The 13208-nt window shown below is 36.1% G+C and overlaps 1 protein-coding gene across 1 annotated transcript in view; it reads left to right on the top strand.

The window, feature by feature from the left end:
• Positions 1-13208, top strand: part of ncam2 (neural cell adhesion molecule 2) — a 96764-nt gene that overhangs the window by 46861 nt on the left and 36695 nt on the right. Inside the window, 3 exon segments of the mRNA XM_015403222.1 lie at positions 4065-4184; positions 4868-4989; positions 9637-9811. Coding sequence (XP_015258708.1) covers positions 4065-4184; positions 4868-4989; positions 9637-9811 — 417 coding nt within the window.

The raw sequence follows: 13208 nt of genomic DNA, 5'->3' as shown, positions 1-13208 counted from the left end.
CCACACACAGTAAACTGTGCAGCATAATGAGCTGCCTGGACTCGTCTCATTTCAGTACTCTTGCCCAGATTGAAGCGCCTGCTCACAGCCTGGGATGAAACCAACACACTACTGCAAATTGCAAAAAAAAATAAAAAATGTTTTCAACTCCAGGACCAAAGGACTGCAAAAGCACCTATTACCAGTCAAGTATTTAATTTGTTCAGACTGGCAAAAACAACAAGTTTCACTCAAGCTCATTACGCTGCTGGCTCTCTGCTGGCTTGTAGGAACAGCTGAGGTTATAGAGAGAGGATTTGAAATTTAAATAGGATTGTTATTCGATAAGAAAACTTCCCTTTGTTTAGAGCATTTTAAATGAGCATCTATTGTGGTAAAACTGTCCATGTGGGCTGGTGTGTCCAAACCTTTTCACCATGATGCCTAAAATTATCTTTACTATTATATTTTCTTTAAGATTAAGGAAGTACTCCCTTTTTTGATTGAAGTTGTACATTTTTACTTCTTGGCTAAAAATCATTAAGTATTTTGATTTAATTTTCTTGAGGATTTGTTTCCTACCTTATTTTTGTTTTTTTTGTACATTTTGTTTCATCTATATTAAATTCTTTTCCGCTCGTGCCTTCTAAGTTTAGCATCATTGTTTATTACTCCTCCCCCTTCAGCTCCCTGTCTTCATTATCCTCTGCTGTTCCTCTCTACCACCCTTTTATCTTAAATGTCTTTCTTCACCTGTTTTTCCATCTTTATCCATAATTTTCCGTCTGTTTGTGACTCCTTCCCTCTTTGCACCCTATGTCCTTTGCTGCCTTTCTTGTATCATTACCTCCTTTTCTTCTGCCCAACCGTCCTTGTTCACGCTTTTTCCCTGTGCTTAATTTTCTCCTTTTCCTTTTGCCAAACCACCTGTAGCCTATGTTTAATTTATTGTTAGAAAATGTTGCTGGGAATAATTATTCGCTTTAACCTCCATTGCTGGCAGCAGATGTTGACACAGACATCCTTCCACAGCAGGAATATCATTTAAAACACAGAAATTGGACAAAAACAGATTTATATTCCCATTGTTCCACAGGGTTATGGTTTAAACGCCCAAGCAGTATAAAAAACATGCTGAATTTAAATAAAAGGAAGCTGTTCTACCAGTTATAAAAATGTCAAGTCCTTGAAATGGCATGCAAAGCACTTTAAATTCAGATGTTTATTCATTGATAGGATAACTACTGTCCCACATCTTGCAGCTGCAGCATTTGCTCCTCTCAGGCTGAAGACAGCTGGATGGTCAATCATTGTTATAGTTGTTATAACAGATACTTAGATAGAGAATAAATACTGTAAATTGAAAGAAAAAAAATCACGGCTTATAATGTCTTTAAGGTGAGAGAGTTGCTCTCTTTGTTGCCATGGAGATATTTGTGCCTCCTTTTAATTGCTGAAGACGTTTCCACTAAGACTCAAGGTTATTAACTGTAAATTAACAATCAAATTTTCCTCATATTAGAGTTTCCTGTAGTGGTCTGTGTTAAATTGGGAGACCTCTGATTGAGAAAACTTCCTTTTTGTGATGAAGCGGATCAGCATTGCCCAGATGGCCTTCTTTTGCCGCCTATTGAGCGCTTTTCCACCTTACTAGATGACGGCAGAAGAGAAACACAAGGAAGAATAAGTATAATCAAATATGTTATTAAACTGCATTACTGTAACGGAAGTCAAAAATTAGTAGATCAGATCCCTGCCCCAGTTTCAGCAGCCATAGTGTAGAAGATGGACAGAGAAATCAAGAAGAAAAGGATGAAGAAGCACAAGAACTCAGTGTGGCACCAGCAGGTCAGCATGCAGCATTAAAAAGAAGGGAATTTTGATAAGCAAACAGTAAAAATAGTAAGAATATTTAGCCAGAAATTGAGTGATTCTGACATGTAAAGTAAATATTCTGTTAGTTGGATAAGTGTTTTCAACTTAAAATTAGAAAAAGTCTGTTTTATTTCGAGTAAATTGAGTTTTGTTGGCTAATTAAAAGTTTATTTTACCCATAATTTGAGGTAAAATCAATAACCCTGCTGAGACAAAATTAATCAAATGTACGATAAATAGTCTCAATTCCAGCAACATGTAGTTATCAAGATTTATTTATTTATCATTGTGAATAAGCAGAGGCAGTAAATTGTTTCCCAACATGAGTGATAGATACTTGCGCCTTCTTTAGTTTAGATATTTATCTTTCTTGCTATATACTGTAGGCATGTTGCCTGCTACCATTCATTTTACCTGTATTTTATTCTATGGGTTATTGCCAGGTTTTTATTGATGCATTAATTGCACACTGAAATAAAGAAAAAAAATGAAATCTATGTATGAGACATTATGCAAATAAAATAAAAAATGTGCATGAAAAAATAACCGTAGTCCCTTATTTCAAGTGCATAATATCTAATTATGTTATTTTTTAATAATGATAATTACTTTGAAGATCCATTTATTTACCTTCTCGAATAAAAAGTAAATACACTTATTTTCAGAATGTTTCTTTTAATTTTAGATTGTTTTAGCATTGAAAAAAATTGATTTTCTTCAAGTAACTTTAATTGTTGAGTTATTTTTAAAAGTAATTTAATGTTATTGAGTATGTTTGTAATAACTTTCTTATGGCGCTGGTCATTTTCATGATTGGATGGTTGCTTCTTACTCTTCTACTTTTAAAAAAATTAACTATTAGCATTTTAACTGGAAATAATCTCCATACATCTTGCATATAATTATTAATTTCATAGAACTTTCAGCATGATGCCACCCCGAATAATCTAGTGCTAGCCCATTTTTAAATCTTAGCTCTGCTGTTGCTTTACATTCAGATGTTTAAAATGCTAACATTGCAAAAAATTAAAATCTAAAGAAGTCTATTTTTCTTCAAATAAGGGAATTTTTTCTTGAGTTTAGGAGGTAAATCATACACTTTACCAATGGAACAAGAAAATTTACATTTAAAGTAAGAAAAAAACTATTGCATTGTCTTATTTCAAGTGCATATTATCTAATTATCTCATTTTAAGAGTAAAAATACTCATTCCATTGGGAAAAAATAACTTATTTAGCTGCTGAAAATAAAAGTAAATGCAATTAAAGCTACAGTGTGTAATAATTACAGGGATATACAGTCAGAAATGTAATATATTATACATAACTATGTTATTTATCATCATCTATGAGCTCAGCCTCTTAACCTTAATATTTGTGTTGCCTTAGAATTCGTTATTTATAATTACATAGGAGCGGGTCTCGCAGCCATGGAGGCAGACATCTTTGCGCTACGGCAGCGCAGAGCCAACAAACTAGTGATTGCGAGATCGCCCATTACGCTCGAAAGTAACTACGGCAAGTTGAGAGAGATGAACTGAGACGGTACTGAACACACAGACTAATGAAATACTATCTGTAAAATTATCTATGTAAACAAACCTCATCACTTGAGAAGGTAGGTGATGCGGACGTCGTGGAAGACATTTTGTCCCGTAACATTCGCCGTACTGTTGGGGGGGAGAAGCAGTGGGGGGGAGATGTTCATGTTGCTGCGGTCTGCAGTCTGACCGCTAGATGTCGCTGAAAATTACACACTGTAGCTTTAAATAAAGAAATCTTTACTTATTTCTAGATTGCTTTTTGCAGTGTAGAATATCTGGAAAAACTCCATGAACCACTGTCTTGTAAATCCAGTTGATTGGTTATTCACTATGAGCCCTTGGTTCTGTTTGAACAGGTTCAACTGTGGAAAATAAGGTTTGAGTTGAATCTCTGAGCTCTATGGTATGGTTCCATGTATTCATTTAAATTCAAAAAGCCTCATTTTTTGGGTTACATTTGTTTGTAAAATGGAGTTTAAGTGAATTTCTACATCAGAGATGATGTGTTAAAGTCGAACTCATCACATTCCTTTTTATTCATTAGGAGCTCCATATCTTCAGACGCTTTTCCGGAGCACCATCACCCTCCTCCTTTTACTGTTAATCCGCTGTATGGCTGATACATGAAATGAAAATAAAGTGAGCTCTGCTTTTGTCCCTCTGCAGCCACCGTGGTGCTGACTGGCTTGGAGCCCAACACGACGTATGAAGTCCGAGTGGCGGCCGTGAATGGGAAGGGTCAGGGGGAGTTCAGCCACACAGAGACCTTCCAGACCCTACCCATCCGTAAGTCTGGCGCTGTTCGCTCATACCATCAAATCAGGACCCAATCCAGACCTCATGTATGTTTAAGCTATGAGACACCGTCATAATGGCTCCTATCTATCACTTTAATGCTTTTATAACCTTTCAGAGGGTGTTAATGTTGAGTTATTGGCACCTCTCAGCAGTTCACAGACGGTTTTCAGGAAGTTGTATTTTATAAGCTGTGACAGTGAGCAGCGCTAAAACAGCATAATTCAGCAGAAATATGGAAATGTTTTGGTTCTGATTTAATACAAATATTGGATGTGTGACAGAAATGCATACAAATGCATTACATGCCTCCAGAATCTATTCAGAGCATCAGCAACTCTGTGGAATGAGGCCTATTTGCCATATTACACAACCGGGGCATATTTATATTGGAGAGGGCCACAATCTCCCTGAGTTTCAGTGATATGAATTTAGATTATCAGAACCTGGAATGGATTCTGTCAGAATCTTTTTCTCATGTGAATCTGCCGCTTTAATAACCATGTACCGCAGGGATTTCCTGATAAGCGTTTTTTTCATCCTGCAGTCTGGCCCTGCATGGCTGCAGAAACGGATACTGACGTCATACTTCTGCACCTGCTGAGGGCTAAATGCTTGAAAGAAGAGCTAATAAAGGAGGAATGAGTTAAAAAATGTACTGTTTTTATCATCAGGAGAACCGAGTCCACCTGCGGTCCACGGGCAGAGAGGTGTTGGGAAGGCCTACAGGCTGGGGCTGGTCAAGCAGGACGATGGGGGGATGCCCATTGTGGAATATATCGTCAAGTACAAAACAGTGGGTAGAAAACTCAACTTTGTTCCTTTGTTTGGTTTTTATCCTGGTAAAAAATTTGAATTTAACAAATTAACCAGATTACAGCATCTAAATATCAAAGTTGGACTCAGCTTTTTGATGCATGTTAGTTATTCTAATACTCTTTAGCAAATGACCCTCTGTTATACAGCTGTGCTTGAAAATTTACACCCCCTCCCATTAAGAAAATTATAAATTCACAACAGTTATTCAAATAAAAAAGATATAAAAAAAAATACTAAATTATAATTTAGTAAAATGAAACTGATTTAAAATTTTAATGTAGAAAAATATTTAAAAAAAAATAAAACAACCCATACAAATTAAAGTACATTGCTCATGAACAAAAGCCTGGCTAAACATTTCCTGAAAACACCTGATTTAGCGATTGCTTCAAAGTGTTGCTACTTTTGTCAATTGGATTTTTTATTAATTTATTTTTTTATGGCAGCTGATTTTTTTTCTGTCTTTAATGGATGGGTATGTAAACTTTCAAGTACAACTGTATAAACTATTTGTGATTTACTTTATTATTACTGTCTATGATAATTTTCTGATAAATTTTGTTGAATAATTTAGCTTTTTTTTTTTTGTTTATTTAGGCTTGGAGATGCTATTTATTTAGGTTCACTTTAGTATATTTTAAAAGGATTCATATTAAATTAACATTACAACTATCAAGTATGCCAGAGGTGGCCAAAAAGCTTCTTCTTGCCCAGATGTGCGTAAAAAAGGCACCCTTGATATCTGAAAAGCAAAGTAATACATGGCATGAAACATACTTTTGCAGCAAAAAGACTAATAATAATAATACAAATAGACAATTACATGTTAATGGACAGCAGCAAATGTATGCATGCAAATGTATTAAACTCATTAAAAACATCAATAGCATTGGAGAGGACAGTACAATCATTAGTAAGAGACAAAGAAAACTTTTGGAAAATAAGGGACAAAGGTTGAAAACAAATGTAAAAATAAGCTGCAGCAGTACAGAAACTGCACAAAAACACATGTAAGACAAGACAAGATGGCAATGGTGCATGCGTAGTGATGAAAACTTTAATTACAGATGTATATTTATATATAGATTATTGTTTGTTTGTATTCAGAAAATGCTAATATTTATTCAAATTAATTGTTGCCCGTAATATTCAGACATATTTTTCTATATATATAATTTCTAAAATATATTTATATATATTTTTAAATATATATTTTAAATATATAATTATATTTTTTATAGTCAATCCTCCTTGCATTCATTAAACATCAGAATACGCTGGTCTTTTAGAAAAGTAAATTCTGCCTAGTTGCGGTTATCACTATGTGGCTGGGTTTGCTTCTCTTTGTGGCCTAAATGGTTCGTTTTATGCTCCTCAGTTAAAAGGATTTTTAAAATGTCTCAAAAATGAGTTTTACTGAAGTCGTCAAATTGAAAGTGGTTCTAAAGATATAAAATACCTTTTTACGAGGACAAGTTTCTTTTGAAAGTCTTCCATATGGACTCTCCTTTTGGGGGAAGGAGAATAGACTTTTAAAAACGAGTGAATTTCCAGACATTTTTTCCCTTCTTTTTTTTTTTCCTGAATACAAATATTTTTAATAATAATACAATTAAGTTACAGGCACCTTTCTGGACACTCAAGGTCAGCATACTTTGCTTAAATACAAGAAACATAAACATTAATAACAAAATAGATAATAAAACAGATTAAAATTCCAACTGCAAATGAAATCGTAGGGAAAATAAATTTTTAAAACGGTAAGTTTTGAGTGTAAATTTGAAGTGTGGCCGAGCAGTCGTGTTTCTGAGTTCTGGAGGGGCGACAGATTGGTGGATAGAGGAGGAAGATTAGAGAGTACTGGAGGGCGTAGCAAGATGGAGAAGATTAGACAGGTAGGGAAGGGCTTTAAATGCTAAGAGGGAGATTTTAACCTGATTTCAAAATTCAATTTGTAGCCATTAAAGCAGTAGTAAAATGATGTTGCATAGGTGAAAATATGCAGACCGTATGATATTATGACATGGGAATAACAATGGAGCTGTCAATGTTTGAGAAACTAGCTACGTTTACATGAGCAGAACTTCGGTAATCTGATCCAAGCCGTGGTTGATATACAATTCAAAATCTTTGTTTACATGGACACTAAATCGATTACATTCAATCATTTAGGCATGTGTAGAACTGTCTAAATTAAGGAAACTCTTTATGTGTAGAAGATGAAACTGCCTGTTTTTAAGCATACCCGTACTTTTCCACTCATCCTCAACTTTAGCTACTCTTTTTTAACCCAACCCTCACATTTCTTTTTCATTACTGTGTCTGCAGTTTTTTTCCCGATCTGTTATGGGCCTTCATTGCATCATACTTTTGTATTTGGGTGGCCGTTTTAGTTTAGTTAAGGGCTGAGCTGTTCCATGTTGGCAGCATGTTCATCCACACATTACATTTAGAGCCACCTCCTCCATCAAGGATCAGGAGCCATTGGATAAAGGTCAGTTAAGAGAAAAACGTCCTGCTGACATTACAAACATGCACAGTGGAGATGAATTTAGTCCAGAGATTCAAGGGGGGGTTTATGTTTTTGCTGCTGTAAACACCAGAATTTCCCCATTGTGGGATAATAAAGTGATTTTCTATTCCATTCTATTCTATTCTATCCCTAATGCAAACTGATAGAGCCAATCCAACTTGGACCAGCCTTTAATACGACCCAATAGACTGGGACTTTTGAATAGTAGTCAAATAAGCACAAATTAACTCATAATAATTTCCATTTAAATGGAAGACAAGGTCAACATTCCTGAAGAGCTCATTAAAATATTTAAACCCGAATTATTATTTTTATTACTGAGCAATGATAAAATAAGGAGCAAATCATCTCCAGAATGGCCAGAAAGTTTTCTCAGTTTTTGTTCAAATAAATAGTTTTACCACCTTCTGGTGCACTTTAAACCTGGTTTCACTTTTTAAAATTATTATTCATGAGCTGCTCTGATTACTGAGCAGTTCTCCTCAGCCGACAGAATAAATGTTTCACATTTATCACTCCAGTTTTGTGACGGCGAGCAAAAAAAACCCCGAAACACAACAGGCGCAGTTTGGAAATCAAGCATTCATTAAATTTACATGAGGGCATTCAGTCTGCAGAAGGCGTGCTCTTACATTTTCAGGAAAATAACTCACACTCGTACTTGTTTCTTTTTTTGTTTACTCTATTTGACATGATCCCTTCACAGCGTGCAAGACTGAGTATTTGGTTGTTTGTTTTTTTTCCAGCGAGCAAAAACGGCTGGAGTAGTTTTCTGCTGATGACCAAGTTGAGTTGTTCCACTTTAGATTGTGTTTCACTTCCAGTTTCAGTAAGAGATGTAACCCGTTCATTTTAATAATTTGATTTTAATTATCATTTAATTAGAAAGACAGGCATGTATAGTGTGGGAAGTATTTGCTAATGAAAAATAGAAAGGTTTTGCATAATTTTAATGGTTAACATCCCTGAAGAGCAAATTGTAGATTCACTTGCAAACATGGGAGCTTGCAAACATGGTGGCCATCTTTGTTTTATAAGTTTATGGAAATAAAAAAAGCAAATCCAATGATCACATGTTCATAAAAATGTAGTTTATAAATACACATTGAGGTGTGTTTTCCTTTTTTTTTTGTTTTTATAAAGCAAATATATTCTATCATTATGTCAATACTGGATGCTTGTCTTTATGTTACTTCTTAAAGAAGGACAGTTTGACAATTAAACAAGTCATAAATATTCAAATGGTTTTTCTTTTTTTGACATCGTCATGTGGTTTCATAATTGGCATATAACAAAAATGTATATAGATTTATTTAGTGTAAAGAAAAAAAAAAAAAGCTTTAACATGTGCAATCTTATTTGGACTACGAACTTTCCACCGCTTATTTCTCAGCAAGTCCTTTGTGGCTTTGGTTGCAGCACCCGGTACTTCTTCAGTTCTCTTATTCACAGATAATTTCACTTCAAGTATATAAGGTTTAAACAGGGCGGATATCCTCCTGTGATAGAAAAATTACCTGGAGCAAAGCATGATGGTGGCAGCATCATTCTATGGGGGAAAATAATTAAATTATAATAATAAAACAATGTTTTGAGTGACTGGATGTCTTGTTTTTCTGCATCTTAGCTCGCTTGAAGCTCTCTTTTACCAAAAAAAAAAAAAAAAGGTGAGCAGAATTTGAGAGAGAGTTCCTGCTGTAGGCAAGAGGTTTAGGATATGTAGTCAGAGCAGGATACTCAAACATTAAATTACAATCTTTGGCCATTATCTAGCATCAGAGAGTAACTGCTTTGGGTATGACTGCAATTCAAAGAGTTCTGTAATTTTATAGTCAGGTGTTGCACAAATCATCCCTTTATTTTGCTCCTCCAGCTCTGGTGGAAAGCGTTGCCAGGTTGGTACATAAACCGCGGGCAGGCAGTTCATTTGGCTCTCCTTTAGTGCCGATTCCTCAGCCTCAGTTTTTTGTTTCCAGTTGAGTGGCAAAGGGAGGGTAAAGAGAGACCAGATTAAAACACAAAGAATGAACAGTTGCTTATCAAAGTAACATGATTTGATTGTTTTGTTTATTCTTTATCCCTCTCCTGTAGGACAAAGAGGAACAGTGGATGACCAAACTGGTTCCAGGAGCAAATGACTTTGCGATGCTGCAGCCGCTGCAGTGGAACACGAGATATGAGGTGGAAATCACAGCCCGCAATGTGAAGGGCCTATCGGAACCCACCTTCTATCAGTTCTTCATGCCACAGAAGCCTGACATTACAGGTAAAAGCACGATAAAGGCAAACATCCTGCTCCAGTTTACCTCTCTTTCAAGCTGCAGCAGAGGTTTTTTCTGAAAGCATTGGAAGTACTTCTAAGCTTCTTGTGTAAAAAGCTGTGTGTATTTTTTTTTTTTATTTCCTGCTAAAACGCGATGGCATCATTGGCACACAAAAGAAAAAATATTCCAAACAACCAATAGTACAGCTCTAAATGCAGCAGATCTTTGCGCTGCTTCTCTCTGAACAAATGAGGCGGCTGTCAACAGACAGTTTTCCTTCCTTCTGTTCTGCTTCAGGTTTCTAAATTATTCTCCTTCAGAAAGCCACTTTATAAGTTTATCTTTTTACTTTTAAAGGGAGCTTCAAAATCCAATTTGGGAAAAAATATGACTGAAATGCTCCAATGAGGCAAAGATGTATTTTCTACTGCCACTGAAATAAACCAAGAACTCAAACAGAAGAATCAAACCAAACAGAATGGCTTCACAGATAACAGAGCAGAAATATTTTCACATCCATCCTTAATATCAGTGGTATTTTAGAGCTGTGTGATCAGATGGTTACTAAACAACATTCAAAAAGGAAAAATGTTTATTACTTATTAATGTTTCTTGGAAATAAACAATACTTTTTTAAAAGCTTTTTTAATTTCCAATCAAATTTTGCCACACGTTTAATTGAAATGAATTGTGGATATATTGATTGATTGACTTTATTGATCTCACAGGGGAGAACTTTAATCAAGAAACTTGTTACATCGGCTCAATAGTCAAAAAGAAGGTGCCAAAAAGAAAAGTTGCATGGGTTTTATACATATATATTGTTGCGGCTCCCCCCCCCTTTACTGGGGAGAGAGGGAAGTAACTTGACAGCCACAAAAAAATTCAGAGAAAAAGTGGCTATCCTGGACAAGCCCCCACTCCCCAGTAAAGGGGAGGGGGGGCGTAACAATATGCGATATAATGCGAGAGGTCCCGGGTTCAAATCCTGGACAAGCCCCCACTTGTTACGCGCCCCCCCCCCTTTACTGGGGAGAGAGGGAAGTAACTTGACAGCCACAAAAAAATTCAGAGACCAAGTGAATGTTAGAAAAGAAAGATTTGGGATTTATTGGTTACAGAAAATCCCAAGCAACTCATACAAATGGTGGGGGAGAAAGGGACGATTAGGTGGTGCCAAATCAAAGAAAATAATATAACAAAAACAGGGCCTACCTACGGTCTAAGCTACATAAAACAAATGAAACAAAAACCCTGCTAAACTAATCTAACAAAAAGATTCACCAAAACTTTACAAGGGTGGCATCCACCTACTCACCTAGTGTGTTTAACAGAAAGTCTCCTACGTGATGAAATGTACAGGGTACCCCAACCTTACCTTGTCCACTAACTCCCACCACAGACCATTAAACACACAGAACAAAACATGCAGCAAGCCAGCCAAGGAAGGGGGTAGGATCTCTAAGTGGATTGCTTATATAGGACCTCCCTGGATCCTGATTGGTCCAAAGGTGGAGAGAATCAATCAAGGGAAGGTAGATCCCAGCTTCTGCTACCTGTGTAGAAGCAAAGGTAAGGGGGGAGGGGAAAGAACAACAAACAGCCTGGCAGGCATGTAACAATATATATATATATATATATATATATATATATATATATATAGATTGAATGATTGCATTCACAGGATTTTGTAGCATCTCTATCATGATTAAATAAGCTGACTGATTAGTTTTTACATAAATCATACCTATATAGAGCCAGGTTGGTTGTAGAGCTTTTTTACTTGATTAATGAATCATTTGATAAGTGCTTTTTGTATTTACTCAACTTGTTTAATGCAGAAAAACAAACCAAAAGCATTGTGTTTTAGTTTCGCTTTGTTTTTCTTTGCCTCTGTGCCTTTTACCACATCCATTTATGGCGATTTGGATCCAGCATCTGTTTGCTTCTGTCATTACTGCTGCGGCTAAATGGCCTACGAGAGTGTGGGGTTGCTTTTCTGCTAGAAAACAAGAGCCGGGGAAATGGCAAGCTTACGGTGGGTCACTTCGATTGGCTGTCCTCTCTTGTTAGCGAACAGCAGGGAATCAAAAGAGAGAGCCTGGGAAAGTGCAGAGGAAATAGAAAAAGAGGGGAAATGCTCTTTCTGTAGGAGTTAGATTTCCAACATAGTGTGCTCAATGGAAAAGGTGTAGGATTTGCACCCACACATTTCGGATTGAATCAGGAAAAACTTCACTGACCCAGTTCAGCTAGTGCTTTACCATCCTATGTTAAAGTGTAACACAGTTGCCTTCTGATTTAATCAAGGCACCAATCTTAATGCTTCCAGCGAAATCAGTTTATTTTTTTTTATAGAAAAATGCTCTGGCCCTCTCATTTTCCTGCTACTTTAAATCAAGTTAGATTGTGAAGAACTCTCTGCAGAATCAATCAGCAATATTAGATGTGAAATATCCGCCACTTTCATTCGAGGTCCAATCTACTGCCTTGTTTTCTTTTTCCTTCCTCCATACTGTATAAAGACCTCAACTGCAGACCTAATGAAAGAAACCAAGTCCACATATATGTGCCCTCTATCTCTCTCTAAGCAATCTTCTCTTTCCAGTTCTTCGCCTATGTATTATGCATTTGCTGTGTATTGAATTTGTTCTTTTTTTTCCCCCATCCGTCTCTCCGCAAGTTTAGTTTATAAGCGGTTGCTTAACTTTATTCTGCCTCTGCTTGTAGCCAAAAAAGCAATAATTCCAACGCGACCCCTGCCTTTTCAAAATACTCTATATAGACTGGCCATAGGTGAAGGTCGGAACTGAAGTAACAGGTAAGTTAGGAGCTTTGGTTTTTGGTTTTGCTCCATCTTAAACAAAACAGATAGAAGTAACGCCCCCGCTGCTGCAGAGAAATCCTTAAACTCACAGTCACTTTCCCCTTTCATCCTTTTTGAACGAGACACCAAGTTGAATCCAGCTACAGGTAGGGAATGACCCCTTAAGTGAGAGCAAAACTAAATATTTAAAAATTTTATAGGTTATGAATATGATGCCACAATATTAGAATAAATAATTGAAAGTTAAAACAGTCAGAAATGCATTTTTAATTCCCTTATAGAGTAGTAGCCATTTAAAATTTCCACCGCTTACCTTGATGGGCCCTTGACTGGTCCCCTACAATTCCCTTTTAAACATCAATCTTTGTACTAAAATATTCTTCTATCAGTCATTATTTGTGGACATTAAGATCTAAAGAGAAGCAGCACATCCTTGTCAGACACCAGAGATGGGAAGTAACGAAGTACAAATACTTCATTACTGTACTCAAGTAGATTTTTCTGATATTTTTACTTTACTTTACTACTTATTTTTATGGCGACTTTTTACTTCTACTCCTTACATTTTTACA

This window comes from Cyprinodon variegatus, unplaced genomic scaffold, assembly GCF_000732505.1.
Source record: "Cyprinodon variegatus isolate N-32 unplaced genomic scaffold, C_variegatus-1.0 Scaffold1468, whole genome shotgun sequence".
Taxonomy (NCBI): Eukaryota; Metazoa; Chordata; class Actinopteri; order Cyprinodontiformes; family Cyprinodontidae; genus Cyprinodon; species Cyprinodon variegatus.
Note: the sequence above shows the minus strand (reverse complement) of the source record. Positions and strands in the feature narration are given on the sequence as shown.